Source organism: Trichomycterus rosablanca, chromosome 21 (assembly GCF_030014385.1).
Source record: "Trichomycterus rosablanca isolate fTriRos1 chromosome 21, fTriRos1.hap1, whole genome shotgun sequence".
Lineage (NCBI taxonomy): Eukaryota > Metazoa > Chordata > Actinopteri > Siluriformes > Trichomycteridae > Trichomycterus > Trichomycterus rosablanca.
In genome coordinates, this window is record NC_086008.1 from 6,224,793 (window position 1) to 6,245,254 (window position 20,462).

The 20,462-nt window shown below is 37.8% G+C and overlaps 1 protein-coding gene across 2 annotated transcripts; it reads right to left on the reverse strand.

Annotated features, from left to right (window-relative positions):
* Window positions 1-2,455: 2,455 nt before the first annotated feature.
* Window positions 2,456-19,195, reverse strand: ehmt1a (euchromatic histone-lysine N-methyltransferase 1a). 2 transcript variants are annotated; one of them, XM_063017841.1, is made up of 24 exons: window positions 19,113-19,195; window positions 17,553-17,640; window positions 16,531-16,940; window positions 15,659-15,770; window positions 15,456-15,559; window positions 14,472-14,703; window positions 13,165-13,310; window positions 11,718-11,861; window positions 11,135-11,352; window positions 10,908-10,991; window positions 9,954-10,036; window positions 9,758-9,864; window positions 9,291-9,413; window positions 8,848-8,949; window positions 8,542-8,646; window positions 8,291-8,445; window positions 7,961-8,128; window positions 6,653-6,797; window positions 6,473-6,550; window positions 6,117-6,232; window positions 5,229-5,315; window positions 4,795-4,873; window positions 4,167-4,342; window positions 2,456-3,658 (listed from the first exon to the last, which is right to left on the reverse strand). In XM_063017841.1, the coding sequence occupies exons 2-24, from the start codon at window positions 17,581-17,583 to the stop codon at window positions 3,478-3,480; spliced, it is 3,186 nt and encodes a 1,061-aa protein (XP_062873911.1). In that variant the 5' UTR covers window positions 17,584-17,640; window positions 19,113-19,195; the 3' UTR covers window positions 2,456-3,477. The 2 variants fall into 2 exon arrangements, with proteins under 2 accessions (XP_062873911.1, XP_062873910.1); XM_063017840.1 differs by having other exon boundaries at window positions 15,456-15,562.
* Window positions 19,196-20,462: the final 1,267 nt, after the last annotated feature.

Genomic DNA, 20,462 nt, shown 5'->3' on the forward strand with positions numbered 1-20,462 from the left:
TCTTTATTTATATTAGAAGTATAGAAATATATAAAATATTGATACAAACAATACAATATTAAGTTTTTAAATTTTGTCATTTATTATTTTTTTTTTTTCCAGCTTTCATTCTTTCTAGTAGTATCCAACTGCAACCTCGCTCTTGCCCTGCCGGCCAAATCTCAACTGAGGAGGGCCTCTTCTTTTCACCTGCTTGAGACAGGGGTCTCACAAATATTCATGATCAACCATCTCTTGTGCAGGCGCTTCGCCCGGTCAGCAGAGGACATAATTGCAGCAGTGATGAGAAATTCCTGTTTGGTGATCATTCTTTCACACTACAGACACACCACCAATTGTGTGTTCAGGTAGGCATAATAGCACAGCTGAGAGTCAGATCTCAGACATGGTGGGCTAGCATATAAGACTGCCGCGCCACTCCAGTACCTATAACAGTTTGTATGTGGTTGCCTGAGGTTTTTGAATTGCAGAAAGTTGAAACTTGGAAGATCGCTAAGCCGAGCGCCGATTTAAAATGAACATTTGGCACTTTGGCACTGCAACACCGACTTTTGATGTTAGAGGGAACATTATTTGTTGACCATCTGCCTTTGCAAGGATGAAAACAAATGTTCTGAGATGAAAATATTTGCTGGCAGTGCAACATGTGGGATATAAAATCAGTCTGGAGCATTAGTGCATTTTATTTTACCGGTAATGTTTTTGTCATGTTGGATCTGACTACAGAAAGTTCCAGTAACCTCTAGCAAACTGTAGGTGCTTGTGTTTTGTTTTTTTGGCAGTTGAGCTCCCAAACAACTTCTGGTTATGTGTGTGGTGTCTGATTGTATTTAAGGAGACATTCTGATTGCTAGACCTACCTAGTGTGTGCAATTCCCGAGCTGCGATCCTTCAAGATACTTTGGCCACTCAAACCAGCCTCCTCACTGAGTGCAGTCAGTTTAGACACACATCCTTCATCAGGCAGATTCTTAACATGCCCAGTTTAGCTTTTTAGTAGCAGTTTCCTGGTTTGTGCATCTAAACAGCATCTTGTTGCACATCATTGCTGTATTAATGATCAGGTCCTTCTCATTGCAATCAATACATAAGAAAATTAGGTGTGTGGCCTCATATTAATACCCCAGTAAAACAGCAATTCATGGCTAAATGTTCCAACTCAGACTTTAAATCATAAAATATCAATACAAATATAATTGTTACATTTTAATCAATAAAGCTCCAACAAGTGTGGCACACATACATTTGGAAAAAAAAGAAATGTAAAGTAATGTATTGATTGAATCTCTAATAAAAGAAAACTTGTTTAATAGAAGAACAGAGGGATAAAAAAGAAAAGGTACAATTGTTTTTTTAGCCTTTTTGTTCATGATGTCCTTGGGTTAACAAGGGAACTGTATAACCTTGTTTGCTGTTTATTAAACATTAATAATAAATATGAAATGAAGTTTTTTTCCAAGCTGAATTACTCACTTAATTTGACACAGTGATGTTTTTCACCATGTTAAGTATGTTAACATACTCAAGGCTGAAGTGCATTTGAGCATGACAGGATTGGTGACATGAAACTTGGCTTGGTGGGTAGCACTGTTGCCTCACAGAAGCTCCTTGATTTGATTTCCAGGTGGAGCAGTCTCAGTCCTTTCTATGTGGAGTTTGCATGTTCTCCCAGTGTCGGAGTCCTTCTCGCCCAAATACCCGATAATAGCCAACTTTAGGAACGTTTAAAATTGTGCCAAACTTCTTTAGTTTCAAAATAACTGAAGACACTGTGGTCACAATATTGTTTTATTTTCTCGTCCTGATCCATGTCTTGCCACAGTTAGATCATAAAGATCCACAGACAGTTCCATGGCTCGGTTTTGCTCTGATGATGCGGTGTAAATACTGGGATTTTAAAGACCCAAGCATGTGCATTTCTAAATTATGTTCAATCAGGTCAAATTGCAACAGATTGACTCCACTTGAGTGTTCTAAACACATCTCAGTAATAATGACCTGTTTCCACTTTTCCATTATGGGTGAACAGTAAAATAAATCAGAAGCCATGTCAAGTAAATGCAGTAACACTAGTGTCAACAGTATTGGGAGTACACTTTTTTTAAGTACTATGTGGTTTATGACGTAGCATCTAGTCTTTTTCCTCAGGCATTTCATTAAAGTTGTTATTAGTGTGAAAGAAATTACAAAGTTTATTTCAAAAATCTATTGTGTAACACTCCATAAAATGTTTGCCATCATTACATAATTTTGTTTCAAATTAAATATAGTTAACTAGAGGAAAATCTACAGTTGTGTGTGTGTGATAGAAAACTGATGTTAGGTTATGTATACAGTACTGCATCTAATTTAAAATTACAAAATAAATAAAATTCATTCTGCATTCATAATGAATCATAATGTTCAATGAAAATATCAACAGCTTATTGATACTTTTACTTAATATACATCATGTTTAATTATATCCTGAAAACTAATTTGGTTTAGCAGTTCTTTTAATCACATTTATGTGCTTATGTAAAGAAACTTGGGCTGATGACGAACCAAAAGCAAATATGATCTGACACTTCATTTACAGAGTAGAAATGTGGTTGTAGTATTAATCAAACCTCATATAGCATTAGCACATATTACAGATTATCCATTAAAGGTTTTTCCTAGTATTTAAAACAAAGTTGGTGGTCATATTTATTATTAACAATTATTTCCAAACTAAAATTTTAAATATAAAAATGTACTACAATATTAAAGTCGTGTTCATGTATGCAGTGGCAGATTTAGTCTAAGATAATCTCACAGAAAAGTGGGTCTAAAAGTGGATGGGAACTAAGACTTATTAAAGCAGAACCAAACACATTTTAAAATGCCTCATAAATATGCAATGGGGGAAGAGGGGGCTTAGTGTGGCTCTCCATGGGAACCCAACACTGGCAGGTGATAAGAAGTGGCTGCAGATTGGACATTCACAATGAAGAATTGGAAATGACTAGATTGGGGATGGAGACAAAGGGGGAAAAATAGTTTCCAAAAGCTAACTGAAAAGTTCCATTTAGAAATGGATAAAATTGCCTCGGTGGATGGTAGTAATTACAGTTTCTCACTTCTAATGTGAAGGCATTATCACTGTGATCAGGCTTTGGTTAGCAGAGCTGCGGTTAGTTACAATATAAAAAACTCATGTTTCATGATAAATGATAAATGTTAGGCTTCTAACACTAACATGTCTTCTTTTTATTCTGTCAAACAATCATTCATGCTAAAAACAAAATGAGTTACTTGTGGTATTAAAAAAATAAAATAAAATCTTTAAAATGAGTCTTAAAATGTTGGTTTTGTATACGCTAAAAAACAAGGTAAAATAGTAAAATTAAAATACAAGGATGAGGTGAAAATGAACAGTTACTAACTACACTTTGTAAAATAGTCTCTGAGGTGTAAGTGAGTCCAGCGAGTAATTTAGGGATGTACTGGCAGTTTTCAGGGTTGGCTGGCTGTTCTTGCAGTGCTGGCTACCTGAGCAGAGCTCCGGACAGTGGGCGTTTGGGCAGAGCTGTCCGTATGGCCTTGATCTAAATCAGAGTGCCTACACTTGGGAGAACCACACTGACAGCTGAAATACTTCCTCTTTATCTTCCAGTACTGATCTCCATAATCAAACCTAGGGTTCAAAAGAACAACAGGAAATTAGGATTCAAATGATTGCAGAAATTGTGTAACATATTTTATTTATTTATTAGAATTTTAACATGTTTTACACACGTTTTGACAAGACAGGTAATTACTGATTTATCAGTTTAAGTCTTTTAATGTCAAACACAGTCACAGACAATTTTGTATCTCCAATTTGCCTCACGTGCACGTCTTTGGACTGTGGAGGGAACATGCAAACTCCACACAGAAAGGACCCGGACCGCTCCACCTGGGAATCAAACCCAGGACCTTTTTGCTGTGAGGCAACAGTGCTACCCACCAAGCCAGAAACAGTGTGATTAAGTGGTAAAAATTAAGAATAATATTTTATCTGAGGAAAAAATTTTTTGGTTAAAAAAACAAACAAACAAACAAAAAACGTACTAAACGTACTAAATGCTATATGACATACTACCATATTAATTGAGTTACATGGACAGATAAACAGCCATGTGTTTGATCATGCAGAAACTTACCCGAGCTCATCTCCTGCCCGTATGGGTTTGCAGGAGAACAGAGCGACACGAGGGAAGCGCAGGTCCTGGTGTTTGGTGAACACCCGCACAGGAAACAGATTGGGCTCACACAGGTGGTTCATAAACCTACCGACGTTGCCATAAAACTGGGCATCGATGCAGTACATCTCACCAACCTGGAGAACACACAGTAAAAGCAGTTGCTCAAGTCAAATGTATGGGAACATGTAATAAATTAGGTAAAGGTAAAAGAACTTGATCAAAAGTATGTGGACATCTAATCACGAGCCCTAATAAAAGCCACATAGAAGGTTTTTGAAATATGTCTTTAGGGCTTTGAGCCAAAAGAGGAACTGATGTTGAATGAGGTGTTAAATACGGTTACGTTCCGGGCTCTGTGCAGGTCACTGGAGTTTTTCCACACTGCTAAGGATCGGTCAGGCTGGAACTAATGCCTTCCCCAAAATGTTGTTATGAGATTAGAAGCACAATGATAATAGGTGTCTAAAATGATTATATAAAATGAACAGTGGGAGTGACTGAAACACTAAGAGAGGTGTTCACATACTTTTGGCCATAGTGGAGGTTCCCTTAAAAAAAAAAAACGAAATTGTAGTGTGAAAATGACCTTGTTGTCCAGGTTGAACAGGTACGAGTCATTTTGTCTTACATTTGCTTCTCCATCTGAAATAATCTCACCAGCAAACCTGCGCGCACGCACACACACACACACACACACAGCCAGCGAGCGAGCCAAGTCATAAGGTAAAAACAATTGATCCAAACAGCATGAAATTCATCACAGATGAATAATTAATAAAGCCTATTATGCTCCCTTTTTGCCTTCCATTACACATTTAATTAAATTTTTTCTCTGGACATGATTCAAAAGGTACTATTTAAGGTAAAGGACATGGAAAAGCATTGCTACAGTGGTACAAAGTACAAGAAGGACATCAATAATATGATTTACAAAGGGACTTCATGAAAAGATAATGATTAACAAATCACTTCTAGTATCAAAGAGAACATAATAGCTTTTAATAGAATAGGAGCTCATACTCGCAGATGAAGGATCCTTCAGGGATATCCTGCAGTGCTCTTACACCCCAGCCCATTTTGGCAGTTCGGAAGACTTGAAGCCGTACCCTGATCACACACAAAGAGAATCGATATTCTGTCAGTTATTCTACTCTAAATTAACTAGCTTCAAATAGACTAAGTGCATTTACATGCAATCAAATAATGATAACACTCATCTTGAAAGTTTGCTGTCTCTTAAGAAGTAGGCATGACCAAGATGGGACTGAAATACTGACAAAGCCAAAAAGTTCTAAAATGCAGTGCAGTTCCCTGTTTTCACTTTGGATAATTGGCTAAGGATCTTAATAATTCATTCTGCCTCTGCTAGCTTTTTAACATTTACAGCAGTTTAACATTTACATTTATTTCAGGATACTAAATAGGACTAGGAAGTTAAGCCCCATTAACCTGATGGGCCCAGGATGGGCACAGTGTTCACAGTGCACAGTTATATTTATTAAGTAACAAAGCAGTAAATCCAGCCTCCTCCGATGTACAAGATGTCCTAATACTTTTTTCCAATTCCAACCCAATTCATACATCAAGGTGTTCAGTACTAATACAGATCCTGACATGCTCATAAACATGTAACCATATTAATTAAAGTATGTTAAATCTGAATCTATATCTATATCAAGCCAGTATTTTAGGCCAGTATCAGATCCAAAAATCAATTTTGGATAATCCAAAAATCCAAAAGCACTTTCTGTACGTATTCTAAGTATGGAAATGTGGGACATACAAAGCCTTTTTTGTTGAATGTGTTAAACAAAAATTTAGCACAAATATCACAAGGTCAGTTGTTGATCTGAAGTAAAATAGGAGAAATGACAAAAGTGGATCAATATGTTTAGAAAGTATTCTGACCTCATTCGGTTCTGTACCACTCGGTTTCGGCACGTTCTCCAGCACAAACAGGCGTGGTTACATTCAAAAAGGAAGGGCGGGTCCTCTCTACAAAAGTCCTTCAGCAGATGTCCTTCCTAACACAGCATAGACAATGAGGATAAAACAAATACCACACCACCACAATTATGCCAGTGACTTCCTGCCATCACAATTAAAAAATAAAACAATTAATGGAATGAAAAGGCCTAACAATTTCACGGCCACTCTGTCATTCATATTTATCTCTTCAGTCAAAGAATAATTACTCAAGCTAATCACACAATAAAAACAGGAACACTGTGTAAACGGAGTGAAATACTTTTCTTATATCTTACCCTGTCGTACCAACAGCGCATGCTGAGCTGCCCACAAATGCAATTACTGGAAGAGCAGTCATCTTTACACGTGCAGTGCTTCATCACACAGAGAAACAATTTGTTAATTTAAACCAGAAAAGAAAAACAAGTTACAGTTCACTACAGTTAACACCAAGCCTTTTTCTTGAATCCTCTTACCTGTAAGTGGGTAATATTTTCATCTATGTTAAACTGGGCTGTAAAACAGTTCTCAAGAACGTATTTGAAGTCATTTGGGCAGGCTGCTTGGTCCACGCCATTCACACAGGTCACTGGGACTTCCTCGTACCCATGAGACAAATCCCTGTAAAATGAAAGTTTTATTTGAGACATTTGAAACAATAGGACAAAAGGTTGTGCATGTTAAGTGTTTGACAGTATGGATGTGTCAGTATATAAGCTTAAACCTAGAATACTAGAGGTGTAAATAATAGTAATAAAAATAATTTGGAGCAGAATTACTTGAACGATTTTGTATTTTCTTGCAGCAGACAGAAGAAAGTAGTGCTGTTATATCTGTGTGCTTATAAAGTACTAAATGTCCAGTTTATTATCTGCATTTTTTATGTTTTCACTCTCAGTAAATTCTTCTGACTGTTTTTATAATAAGATTTCTTCAGATTTTTGCTAAAAACAAAGGGAAGCTGGAGCAAATCCCTACTCCTGTCTAGTGCAATCTGGTGTACTTGATATTACATTTGATAAGATCCAAGATTTTACCTTCTGTACAGTTTTTTAAAATCATAATCTGTCCCACGTGTCACGTCAAGGTTCTAGGTGCGTAATTACAGCTCCTACCATCCTTTCATATCAGTAAAAATGCTGTATAACATTTTAATTCTCTTGTGAGCTCAAAGTCAGTATTCAAAATGCAACACAGTTGAAAGGTGCCTTGTGTAAATGAACTAAGTTTTGTTCATTTCTAGAACATTTCAAAAGCACCACTTACATGCAATGTGACAATGTAAATTCAGGGTTCCACTACACCCTTGTGCCCTAAATAAAGCTGAACCTTAATTATTAGTTCTAGGCATAAGGTGTACTGTTTCGCCCATATAACTTATTTGGGCAGGTTGACCCACCCATGTGCATGCTTGTATACTATTATAGGAGATGTATGATGGTGCAAAAATTACTACAGGAACAATACAAAGCATTGGATTGCCAGGTATTTGGTTTCTGAAAAGCTGTGTTGTGTAGCTACAGAATTATAAAACCACCCAGGCTACATTTTGTTGGGGTTAGTCATGAAAATGTAAATTAAGCACCCAAGACACCTACCGTCATGTTATGAAACCTCTAAAAAACAGCATACTGCTATACTGATATGAAGACAAGGCTTTTTATCATTCAGGGGTACAACTTTAAAGTCGATGTATTACTGTCAGCAGTTATACAGATCAAAAATTAAAGTCTTTAAGTGATTATAGTCTGGTAAAAATGCAGCATAAGCACTGGGGCAGCTACCTGCAGAGAAGCCTTTCCCCCTGGCTGTCTCTCCCTCTGCGGGCATCGGCCAACCTCTTGCTGGTGTTCAGGATGGTCCACACCTTGGAGTTTACACTACAGCAGTCCAAAGGAGTCTCACCGTCCTTATTCTTCACGTTTACGTCTGCTCCTCGGGACAGAAAGAGCCTGCATACAACGCATCAAATTCTACTAATAAAACACAGCCGACTTTTCAGATCTCATCTCATTCTCCTAAAAGATTTGGGGTGTAATTACAGTGTCTGACACAGAAACAGACCAATCATTTAAGAAAAATGATTCCGATAACACCCACTATTCATTACTCACATGACACAGTCTAGCTGGTTTTGTCTGACAGCGATGTGCAGAGGTGAGTCTCCGTGTACATTTACGGCATGCAGGTCTGATCTGTTCTCCAGCAAAAGCTGAGCAATATTATCACATCCTGCAAACGCTGCCCAGTGCAGACAGATATTCTCCTCCTACATCAGAGAAACCATGGAATTCAGCACAAAGTGGGTAAGAGGCACCAAAACAGTTACATGTTACATATAAAACTGCAGAACCTTTCCACTCACCTTGTCTCTCATATGGATATCGGCACCCTTGGCAATCAACAGTTTAACCTGCTCTATGTGCATGTTTTCTGTTGCCCATGTGATTGGGGTCCACCCACCATCATCCTGATAGCAAACGGTTCAAAAAAATTAATGATTTCTGTTACATGCTGCAAAACTAGCTCTCAAACGACCATTATAGCTTTACAATTACTACAATTGACTACAAAACATTGCAATTTCAATAAGCAGTTTGTTGTAAAATACTGATCACTTTTATTACGATCATTGCAACAAGAAGAGGGTGTAAAAAAAATCAGTGCATACCTTACAGTTAATGTCTACAGGGGCAGAGGAGAGAAGATGCTGTAGAACGCCTATGTGGCCTCCTCGAGTCACCATGTGAAGGCACGTAGAGCCCCTTATATCCTGGTTGAGAAAAATAATCTACCATTAATAGTTATAATAATAATAATATATAATATAATAATTTTTTTAACAAGGTATTGAAGAAGTTAAACTGTTGTATTTCAAAGCTGATCTATATCTGGAAAAAACCTGCCAAGTAATTCAGATCCATATTAAAAACACACTTAATAACTCAGGCTTTTGATTATTCTGTGTAAACCAGTGGTGTGGAGCTCCAGTCCCACCTGCTGTGATACTCTGGTAACCAACTGGCACACCTGGGTGTAAAACCTGATTCAGTTCTGCTATTTATTTCCCCCAGTGGATAGAGTTATTTCTATAGAGGAGATGCCCACTCTTACTTTGTGTGATGTGGAAGCTCCAGCCTTTAGCAGGTACTTCACCGTCTCCATGTGATTATTCTCACAGGCGTCCATCAGAGGAGTCCGCTGTTGATCATCACACACATCCAGATTTGCTCCCGCCTTGGAGGAATCAGATAAGAACCTGACAGTTATGAAACCCAATCATCAACACCAACAATAAAAACAAGCACAAACTGTTACCAGATAAATAAAATAGAGAAAATGTGTGTGGACACCTCATCTAATAATCAAGCTTGGGTATTTTAGCCTCTCTTATTGCAAACAGGTGTATAAAATGCATAACAACAGATGATTTATGTAATACACAGACATTAATGTAGGTTTCATTTCAAAGACATTGGAAGATATTATCCACCATCTGATATATCAGCCAGACCCTATCTCAGAGATGTCCTCACATCTGACAGTCCACATAATTCCCCAAGGTGGATACTTGGCAATACCTGAACTAGAATGTGACAGATCTCTTTATGGCCCTCGACAGCAGCAGTGTGGAGAGGAGTGCATCTTTTCTCACTCTCCGTCTGCAAATTTGGATCCGCTCCTTCCACTGAGCCCCACAACAAAACAGACAGAGTACAGGGATTGAACTGCAGGAATAAGCTGTGTAAATATCTCCAGTCAAATATAAATACTTACTCAGTATCTGCATGACTTGCTGAAGGTCACCTCTTTTAGCTGAGAAGTAGAGCTGCTTCGGAGAAAACTTTGACTTTTTACATCTTTGTGTGACAAGAAAAAAATGTGTATTTTATTATACAAGTATTAATATTTAAAAAACAAAGTATTCATATTTTACATATTTGATTAAATAATTTTATAAGAATTTACTTGAATATTCAGAACAGTAAAGGAGAGAAGTTTGTTACTGGAAGAGTTTTGGCACATTTCATTTAAAAACAGATGCTAGTACATAAAACTGACCTGCCAAATGTTCTGCATCACTAAGGTGGATCTTTCCTTAATACCCAATCATGATTCCCTTACCTGTTACCAATTTACCTGCTTAATGTGGACATTTCAAAATGATGCAACCTGAATATTTCATAAACTTTTCAGTAGATCATGTTTGTCTCTGTTACCGCAGTGTATCAAGATGATAGTTTTTTTTAGCACAGAAGTCTGTCTTATGTAGTAGTGGGGAGACCAGTTTTAAGGGTTTATTTATATTCGGTCTGGCATGAAGAACGTAAACAAATCAGCCTGGCCTAAGTGCATACCCTTGTTATACTTTAATACCCTTGTTATACTTAAAAAATTTTATCAGCCAGAATAAGGGCTACCAAGCTATACCTGCAAAATATGCAAAACCACACCAAAATCAGATCAATCAAAATCAGATCAATCAAATTTTAAATCAAATGCTAACTTTTAAAAATACATTAACATTATTAATATTAAAACCGGTATGCAAATGTGGGCTTGTGGTTGGTTCTACTTTGAATATTAAAAAAATCTGAATTTCCTGATTAGTAAAGTCAAGTCTGCATTTTCTGCCATCAAATGACTTCAGCTGTCAAAAAAATGGATTATGTAATACAGCAAAAGTTTTATGTTACATTTGATAAAAACAGATAAGACAAGGAGGCTTACGTTCCATCCTCTAGAGCTCCTAAGACTGTTTCCTGTGACTCTGCAGCAGCTTTCCCGGGAGAAGGGGGGTCTGATTCTGGTTTCCTACATGTTTATGATCAAGACAACATTAACAAAAAATACACTTTCATTATTTATTAGGTTTACATTACATAAACCACAAACAACCAAAAGGTCAAGCGTTTAAATACTGCAAAACTGTTGAACAAGCAAAGCTGTCAACCTACTCTGCTGAAACAAGGTTTTTCTTGTCATTAGGCTGAGCAGACGTGGTTAGTGTGGGCACAGCAGTAACAGCGCTGGATTTAGGAATGGTGACCTCTTTAGCTTGGCTGGCCTCCTCACCACAATGAGGGCAGAAGAGCTGACCACGAATGGTTGATGCACAGCTCCGGTGGAACCGATGAGAGATGTGCCTGTCCAGTTGGCATTCCATGAACGTTCCCTGCTCAAGAGTCAAAACTTTTCATTCAGTCGCTAATTTTCTGGCAAAGATCTGACACAGTAGGTTTAAAGTGCACTCATTAGGCCCGATGTTCTAGCAATTGGGAAAAGACATAAGACTATAATGTAGGATGCTGGATCAGCATTTCAGCCCTGGGAATATTTTATTCTGTGGTACAAGTGCTTACTCAGGGCTTGTTATTCAAATCTTGAACATCAACATAAGCTACATGAGCAGACAGTAAAGCAAAACTAAATATCTAAATCAATAGCATTGCATATTCTTATGGATCTGTTATTCATGATAAATGAAATGCTTTAGGTTTACATGTCCCAAAGGGCCTCTGCTTGCTTCACTGTACTCACAGCTCTGCAGAACACACCACAGCCCGGGCAGCTATGGTGTTTGACCATGCCAGCTCGATGATCCTCACACAGCACCTGCAGCGGTATCCGCAAAGACGGTCGCATCATCTCCTGCTTCTGGATTGGTTTTCGGCATAAGCTTACCTACGAGTGGAAGGAGAAGATGTAAAGAGTGAAAATTTATATTTAAAGTTCTTTAAAGTAATTCTGAACAGGTAAACGTAAACAGTTGTAAAGGGGATTATATATTGTTGGGTTTTTAAAGCCTGCAAAACTGCCTGGATTTATTAATTACTTCATAGATAGTAACTGCTTTATCCTGGTCATGGCTGCCGTGTTTCGGAGCCTAACCGGGAAACACACTATGAAAAGGGTACCAGTCTGTCACAGGGCATCGTCATAGGTGCACTTTAAAATAGTCAATTCACCTGCAGGCATGAATTCAGGATAGAAAATGAAGCATGTAAGGAACCTATACAAACATGTGAAACACTCTAGACAGACAGTAACCAGAGCAGAGTAGCACTTAGATGTACCTGCTGTGCCTCTTTGATCAAGTAATACACAATTGCTTATTTAATATGAAAAGCTGTATGTGTTATCCCACCATCCCAAAACTATCTGGTTCCCTTCTACACCTATTGTATACTACTTTACTACAAAGGTAACAGTCACTTTGGAGACCCTATATGTTTAAACCTCAGACTATCAGATTACAAAGAAAGACTCTTCTTCCTCAGAATCAGGGAATTATTTAAATATTTGCATAATAGTGCATGCTGTAAAACAGATTGCATCATATAATAAATCATCTAAATAGTACAGTACCTGTGTGTTTATTGTAAGTGTTTTGTAATTATTAGTTCTTTATAAACACTGTGTACATTGTATTGTCTTGTGTTGCACCATGATCCTGGAGAAAAGTGGTTTCATTTCAATGTACTTTTATCTAGCTGAGAAAAAAACGCCGCCTCTTGAACTTAAGCACACTATGTAGGACACAAGCTGCAGTTCAGAGAATCAGCCAGTAAATCACTCGTGTGTTGTGTCAACAATTTTCATCGGTCATAATCATGAATGTATGCCTAAGGTTAGATATCACACTGGGGCTGTGAGACAACAGCTGAGAGCTAGAGTTCTTCTCTGAAACACAACACACACTGGAACACATCATTCTTGCTTTATAAATCCATACATCACAAGGGCTCTACCTGTACAGCTGTAAAACCAGGGAGTCCATTTCTAACAATATTGTGAAGGTGAGTTGAATTATTTAGTTGCACCAAACAACATTAATGCAACAGTTTCCTTAATTTGGATAATCTAGGCAGTCTATTAAGTACAGTAATTGAATATTAATGAGCCAATAAAAACAATGTTTACAGTAGAAAGTGTGTTCATGATATGCATTACAATATTATTAAAAAAAACCCTAAAAGAACATTACCTCCCCATCTACACTTTCCACAGCCATGCACTTTCCCTCTGCCAGTGTTACTACATCCTGGTTCCGGGGTGTCTCCATGCGGCAGCAGCACAGTGGTGGCTCCAGCATCTCATCCGCCTCCATATTCTCCTTATTCTCGGGTAAACCTGCGAAACAGCAGCTATTTTATCAGCACTTCGACATATGCAACAGGTGATACAGGCAGTGTTACAGGCAGAGATGTCATAAAAAGAGACAATAATCGGACACCATAGAACCAGAAAAAAACATGAATAAATATACTTCTGAAATCTGACGGAAATAAATAAGCAAATAGTTTGTTTTAATTTATAAACATCAGAGAAAGTAATAAAGTATATTTCACAAAAAGATTTAAATATTGGTCTAGGTTGAGTCTAAAGCTAAAGTGTGAGATTATATTTGGTAAGTGTTTACCGGTTACAAGGATTTTACTGAAGCTAGTAACTTCTTTAGTACAGGGGTAAAACTGCTGTTGGGATATTACCCTGGCAAAATACCCTATATAGCCTAAAGTATGTGAACACCAGACCATGAGCTTGTTAGACATTCTGAACTATTGGCAATAATATGAAGTGGAACTGGAAAGGGCCTTCCCCAAACTGTTGCAACAAAAATGGAAACATGAACATACTTAGCTAAACTTTTTGTTTAGTAACCTATACAAAATGTGACTGAATCTACAGTGTCATGATATTAATAATATAAATAAAATAAAATAAAGGTATGTCCTGTTAAGTCCACATGTCTTTATAAATATACATAAAAACACCATTTATAAAAACACCCATGTTTATCATTACACTCAATTTAATTTATATCTTCTGAAGAGTAAATACCTCATTATTAGACTGTCTTTGTTTACAGGAAATAGTCAGTTGTGTGGGATGAATAATGTGGCTGTGAATATCTGTCATCAGAAGAGAGTAATAAACGACACAGGTAAAAGATGAAGCCTTGATGACAAATGTTGCTATAAGCATGAAATGAATGCAAGCAAAAGGTATTTAGTTTTGCACTTGAGCTACAAGGTTAATGTAGATATTAACCATGTTTTACCCAACACTGGTGAAATATATTTACTATTTTTGTACACGTGCTTCAAATGACATGTACAAGACAAAGTGAACTCCTGAACATGTCCCAACTTTTCCAGAATTGTGGTTTGTTAGTCTGATCCTAAACAAACCTGTTGCATTTCCACCCTAAAATAATGAGGTATTTACTATGTTTAGAGACACTAAGGGTGTGTTGGTCACTGAGAATTCAGATCAGTCGATATCGAGTACCTGTGTGAATAGCTGTAAGCACACTCTCCTGGGCCAGTGTGTGCAGAGGCAGTTCTGTATATTCTTCACACATGTTTTCTGGAGCTTTTAGATTTTCGTTCTGTTTCTGAGTAGCAGCTGCATCTCCTTCAGTTTTGATGTTCTGCTTCTCTTCACCGTCCACATTCATTCTGGGTTTGAATGCTTTCTCTAATGGAAGCTGTACTCCTCTGACCTTGCGCAAAAACTCTTTCTAGAAAGGAAAACAATATTTAGAAAAACTGTATTCTATTGTTTCTGTCTATTCAAATAAAAATAGTCTGACAAGTATTTCACCCCACATTTCCTCCTTATGTACACAAACAATACTAAATAACACAGGTTTACCTTTGCTAATACGACTAGCACTTTATTAGGCACACCTACCATATACTATTCATTCATGGAACAGTACAGCTGGGATTTCTAAACCACCAAATCACATCATCCTTGCTTTACAAATCCATAAATCACTAGGGCTCAACCTGTACATCTATAAAACCAGGGAGTCAGTTTATAACAATATTGTAAAAGTGAGTTGATTTTTTTTTGTTTCACCAAACAGCATTAACTTAAGCATTTACAAAAACGCAACTTAAGTTGGATAAACTAGGCATTAATTACAGTATTTCAGTATTAATGAGTCTAGCCAAATGTTAATGCTTGGAGAAGAAATATGCTTGAACCAATCACATTCAGCCAACAGCATCCTTTGATTAAAAACTGACCACCTGTGCTGGCTGGTTAAGGCACCAGGATAAAAGATGGTTGATTCACAAATAGTAGAACTCTTGATATGGTTCTTTGTGAGCCTCCGTCTCCGGCAGGTAAAAAGAAGCGGGATAGGGATGGAGTGAGGCTAGTCATTGGTTGTTTACCTCCAAAGTGCATTTGCATGGCAGGTGTAACCTGTAAAATGGCAAATAAAACAGTGTATTTGAGATGGGGGGGTGGAGGTAAAATTACCTGTTTGCCTGAAGTGAGTACCGTGGGATTTTGTTTAGCTGATCCTTTGGTTTTCTTTTTGGGGACAAAACTGTACAAGCCCATTTTCCTCTTCCTCTTCTTTCCTACTGCCATGCATTACAACAAAATGAAAACGTTGGCACACATAGTATTTGACAACAGCTAACTAATCAAGATCAGTCACAGAGGAGGGTAACATGAACCTGCTTGTTGCTTTGCTGGACTGCTTGGTTTAGGTTTTTGAGGTAGCTTTAACTGCGGAGCTGATGAAAGCTTCATGGTTTTCCCTGAAGCTCCGTGTTCAGCAGGTGGGATCTATAATGGAAAATAATTTGCCAAACATGATCAATTACCTGTACGTTTTAACACATTAACAACAAGTGTCATTTACACAAAGTCAATCAGTCTAGTCAAGTTTGGTTGTATTTTATGCCCACAATAGCCATGATATTGTCAGAAAAAAGCATTGCGTTTTAACTCATTATTTCCGAAGTTGATGCCGGCAGGTTTGCCTGACAGATTCGGCATGTTCCCGTTTTGTGTCCACATGAGTTTCTCACTAGGTATAAGTAAGTAAACAACTGGGTAAGTGCCTGGGTTTTTGCCTGTTTTTAAATAGTGTTGGACACACCAATCATAAAAACAGCTAGTAATAAATATTCTCTTGTGGTGAATGATAATAAACTGCACTAGTTTGGGCAAGCATTTACAGTAAAGCTGGGAGATATAACAAAATACCTATTAAATCCTTTTACATTCTTTCCCTTACATTTCCTTTCCTTCAAAACAGCATACCAGAAACTACACTGCCAATTCTAAGCTTAGTTGCTTAATAAAAATAATTTCATAATGTACTATAGATGAGATATCGGAGACTTCTTAGGAACTGCTTCAAATGCATTACATGGCTGGCTGCACCACTGAGCAGAGAAAACCATTTCTGTTGGTTAATACTGTGTCGCCTGATCACTCCTTGGCTGATTGACTGCATTAAAGTAAGTAAAAAATGATAAAACTTCCTTTTAAGCTGATCTCTTTCCTTAATTGCACATACGGTAGTAATAAAAACCATTACCTTAAGTGCATCTGAAACAGGAGCAGGTTGGGCCATTGTTTTCCATGCCAAACGTGACTGAACCAGAGTGGAACCTGTGCTCGTTTCCTCTGAGCTTTTTGAGGCAGTTTTGTCTAATTTTGTTTCTCCAGAGTCTCCTGCCCTGGATGATCTCTGAAGGGTTTTAACTGCCTGATTCGTTGAAGAATCCTGGCCTGAACTCGGAGTCCTCTGAGGCTTTTGTGAAGCTTGAACAGATTTCTTGCTACTTGAGACATCACTGTGAGGGGAAGTCGCTTTTGATGAAGTCTGTTCAGGAAGCGAAGAAAGGCTTTTTTCAGTGCCTGTCTGCTGCCCTTTGGATTCTAAGCCACCAGCTTTTGTCTTGGGTTTCCTACCTCGCTTAGAATGATTACCAGGATTGTCCACAACTAAAAAAAAAAGGATAATTGTACAACAGTTGTTAACATAACCTAATAAAATACTTTTTTGTTTAGAAGAAATTCATCCAACTTGGTTTATAGGTCACTGCTTTGGAATTTTGTGTATATTATATACTTTTGCAGGACAAGAATGGGAGAACATTCGACAAATACTGTCTAAGCTGTATATGCTCACCACCGTGATTCGATCTCACAATTTGAGTAATGGTGGCAGTGAGCTAACATTTTAGAATGCCACACCACCCAAGAACCCATATTTATACATTTTGTGTAGATTTAAAAGTACCAAGCCAAAAGACATGTGTGTAAATTTGAAGTAGATGAATGAACTGGATCGCATACTTGATTCTCCTCACTGTAATAAGCCTGAACAACAACAAGTTTCCCAGATTCGTCCAGCTAACTGTCATTGTTTTCCCCCAAAGAAATTCTTTTTTCGGAAAACAAGTCATGCTGCAAAGCACGTCTTTCTAACTGTTGTCACATTTACACAACTCTGATAAACACTGTGTACATTTATGTCTTTTTCTTATTAAATACTGGTCTGTCGGCAGTGAGACGTAAATATTGTGTCATTAATCATTCTGAACTTGAACTTACCAGGTTTTTTAGATTTGGCCATGGCTTTCATAAACGTCGACCCTTCAGAGATCTACCAAAACTGTTCAGGATGGCTCAGACATAACATCTGGAACATGAAACATGAAATGCAAGAAGTAAGCGCAAGTATTTGCACAGTCTAATCCTCCACGTATTTCAATTTGATAAAGGAACAAATTCAAAGGATCATTTAAAGCATTTGCTGTTTTGTACAATCACCACATTATTTTCAATCTAAACATGTCAGCTATCCAGAAATGCTTTTACAACTATTGTTGTCACATATGGCTGGTGTCACATGATTGAGAGGCAGGAGAGACAGGAATGCATTCAATTGCACCCAATAAGCCCCCAGCTTCCGAGATTTGGAAAAATTACTTCAGTACAAAACTGGCAAATTGTCGGGGTAAATCAGGGGTTCTTCTGATGAACTTAATTTCAATTCCTCCTCAATTTATTTTGGGACTCAAGTGAAGAATTTGACATGGTTATTTTGTTGAAACATCCAGAATCTGTTTTTTTTGGCAGAGAAGATACAAGTAACGCCACAGTTCCATTTGCAGAGAAGCAAATTTGTGTTTATGGTCTTCTTGGAATCCTATGTGCAACAATCCTTTCTTTAATTATTTTTCAATTCATGTTTGTCGGGTAGTTTTTTGCCGATTGTTCCTTGTGTAACTGTTGTTCCTGCTGCTATTAAGTCATTCTGCAACTGTTAGTGCAACTGCTGGAATTTTTCTTACCCTCCTTATCATTTATCTATCATTTATCTATGAGGATGTTGAGAAATCTTGGGTGAGGCACTTGTCCCAGAAAATATTTAAAGTTTTAACTTGCAGATTATGAAACTAATTGTACTTACAGCTGTGTTTGATGTGGTTCTGCAGTTGTCCATTAAACTGTTGGTTCAAATTTAGTCTCTAGGACATTTTGGAAGCTGTTACCTGTACCATGATTGCTACGTGTACTGATTGAATAAAATCTTCTCAACCTTTTTTATAATAATAATAATGAATGTAGGTATGTAGCCATGTGCATGAGAGCATTTTATTTCTTTGCAACATGACAGAAAGTGATTATTAATTAACTGACTAAATACTTTTTTTCTACCCTGATTTAGTTTTTTATATGTATATTTGTTAAACCCTATACATACACACTTTCTTATTTATATAGGTAAACAGTCTAAAAGACATTGAGTGTTAATGTAAAGTGAGTCCATGCAGGAAAAGTTTGATAAATAACACAAACACAAGTGACCACATCTTTCCTCTCACTGTATAACAGTTAACCACTATTTTAATTATTCTAATAGTTCGTGCACACAGCTCGGGACCTGTTCTATATTTTATATATGTGCAGTTTAGTTTTAAAACGATATAAATCATGTGAAAGTTTTATACACTGAGAGCCTTGAGCTGAAGGACCACCGGTCAGATTTAGCTAAGCTAGCAAAAGCAAAACACAACCCCTCATCAAAACACTACTGAAATAAAACCGCCAGAGCTACAAATAATAAAACTAACTGACCTCAGGTGCACAATTATTAATAATTCATACCTGTTAATGTTTAATAAGCTTCATGTTGTATAAAAACGATTAAAAAAGATAAAGTTTACAGGCTGTTCCTCACTTCCTCTGACTGCTCATTACAACTAGCGTGTATTGTAGGATTAGTGTGAGCGCCCCCTACTGTTCACTTCATGTTCCTTAAAACCCAAATCATTCACTCATCCTCTCTCAGCTGCTTAAACTTGGTCCGGGTCGCAGTGGGTTTGGTGTCAAACACTGGCTAGTGTGTCGCCAGTCTAGCACACTCTCATACTGACTCACATCTGAAGGCGCGTTAACTTAGCAGCCATTCAATTCATTTACTATTTTATTTCACTGAACACTTCATCCTGATCTCGGTGGGTCCGGCGCCACCTGTAAGCACAAGCAGCCAGGCAGAAATACACTGTGGACAGTAAAACACGCTCACTTACTCACTATCTCACCAACTGACCCACTCACTCACACATAAAGAAACGGTTAAAGTAAATGCATTCATTTATTTATTGTAGTAACTTAGTGTTCATGGTCAGAGCCACGGTGGGTGTGATGGCACCTGGAAACACTAAACGCAATACATCCAGTACAGGGTGCCAATCCATAACAGTAACAGACACTAATTCAAACATGTTGCTGTGCGGCGTTCTAACCAGATGTGGCATCACAGCTGGTAGCCTATTCAACTTAGCCCAGCTTTTCATGGCCAGTGACTGATGGTGAGGTTTGAACCCAAGTCCCTGCTGCTATGCAGCACCCACACTATCTGCTGTGGCATTCTTCATCAAAATAAAATTCCTGGCTTCATTTTGATAAATCTGGCTTTTGAACATTGGCTCTGGGTCACTGTGAGTAGTAAACGGCTGTAAAGAGTTTGGCATGTTCTGATTTCCTACATAAGATTCCTTCTGATGACTCCCAGTATATGTCAGTAGATGAACTGGCCCTATTAGATTGGTGCCCTATTATCCATGTTGCGTTCCTGCATTGCATTAGTGTTTCCAGGTAACCTCCAGACTCACAGGCTACACAGTGATATAGTAGATAGTGTTGGTGCAGTGCAACTACAGAGTCCTAGAGTCCAGGGTTTGATCCTGTGTCTGCATGGGTCTTCTACAGATATGACAGTCTCCTTTCAATCAGTCGTGAGTTACTGAAGTTGCATAAATGATATAAATGTGGGAGCACTGTGGAACAGCAGACATTGTTGGTGTCAAATAGCTTTGGGATTCTGGGGACCGGGATTTGAAACTCACCTCTGCCAGCGCTGTTTTAAGTTTGACATGTTTTCATTCCACTCACCTCCTACAAATATGCCAGATGGATTGACTTTAGATGCACCTGGGTGTGTAAGTGAATGAG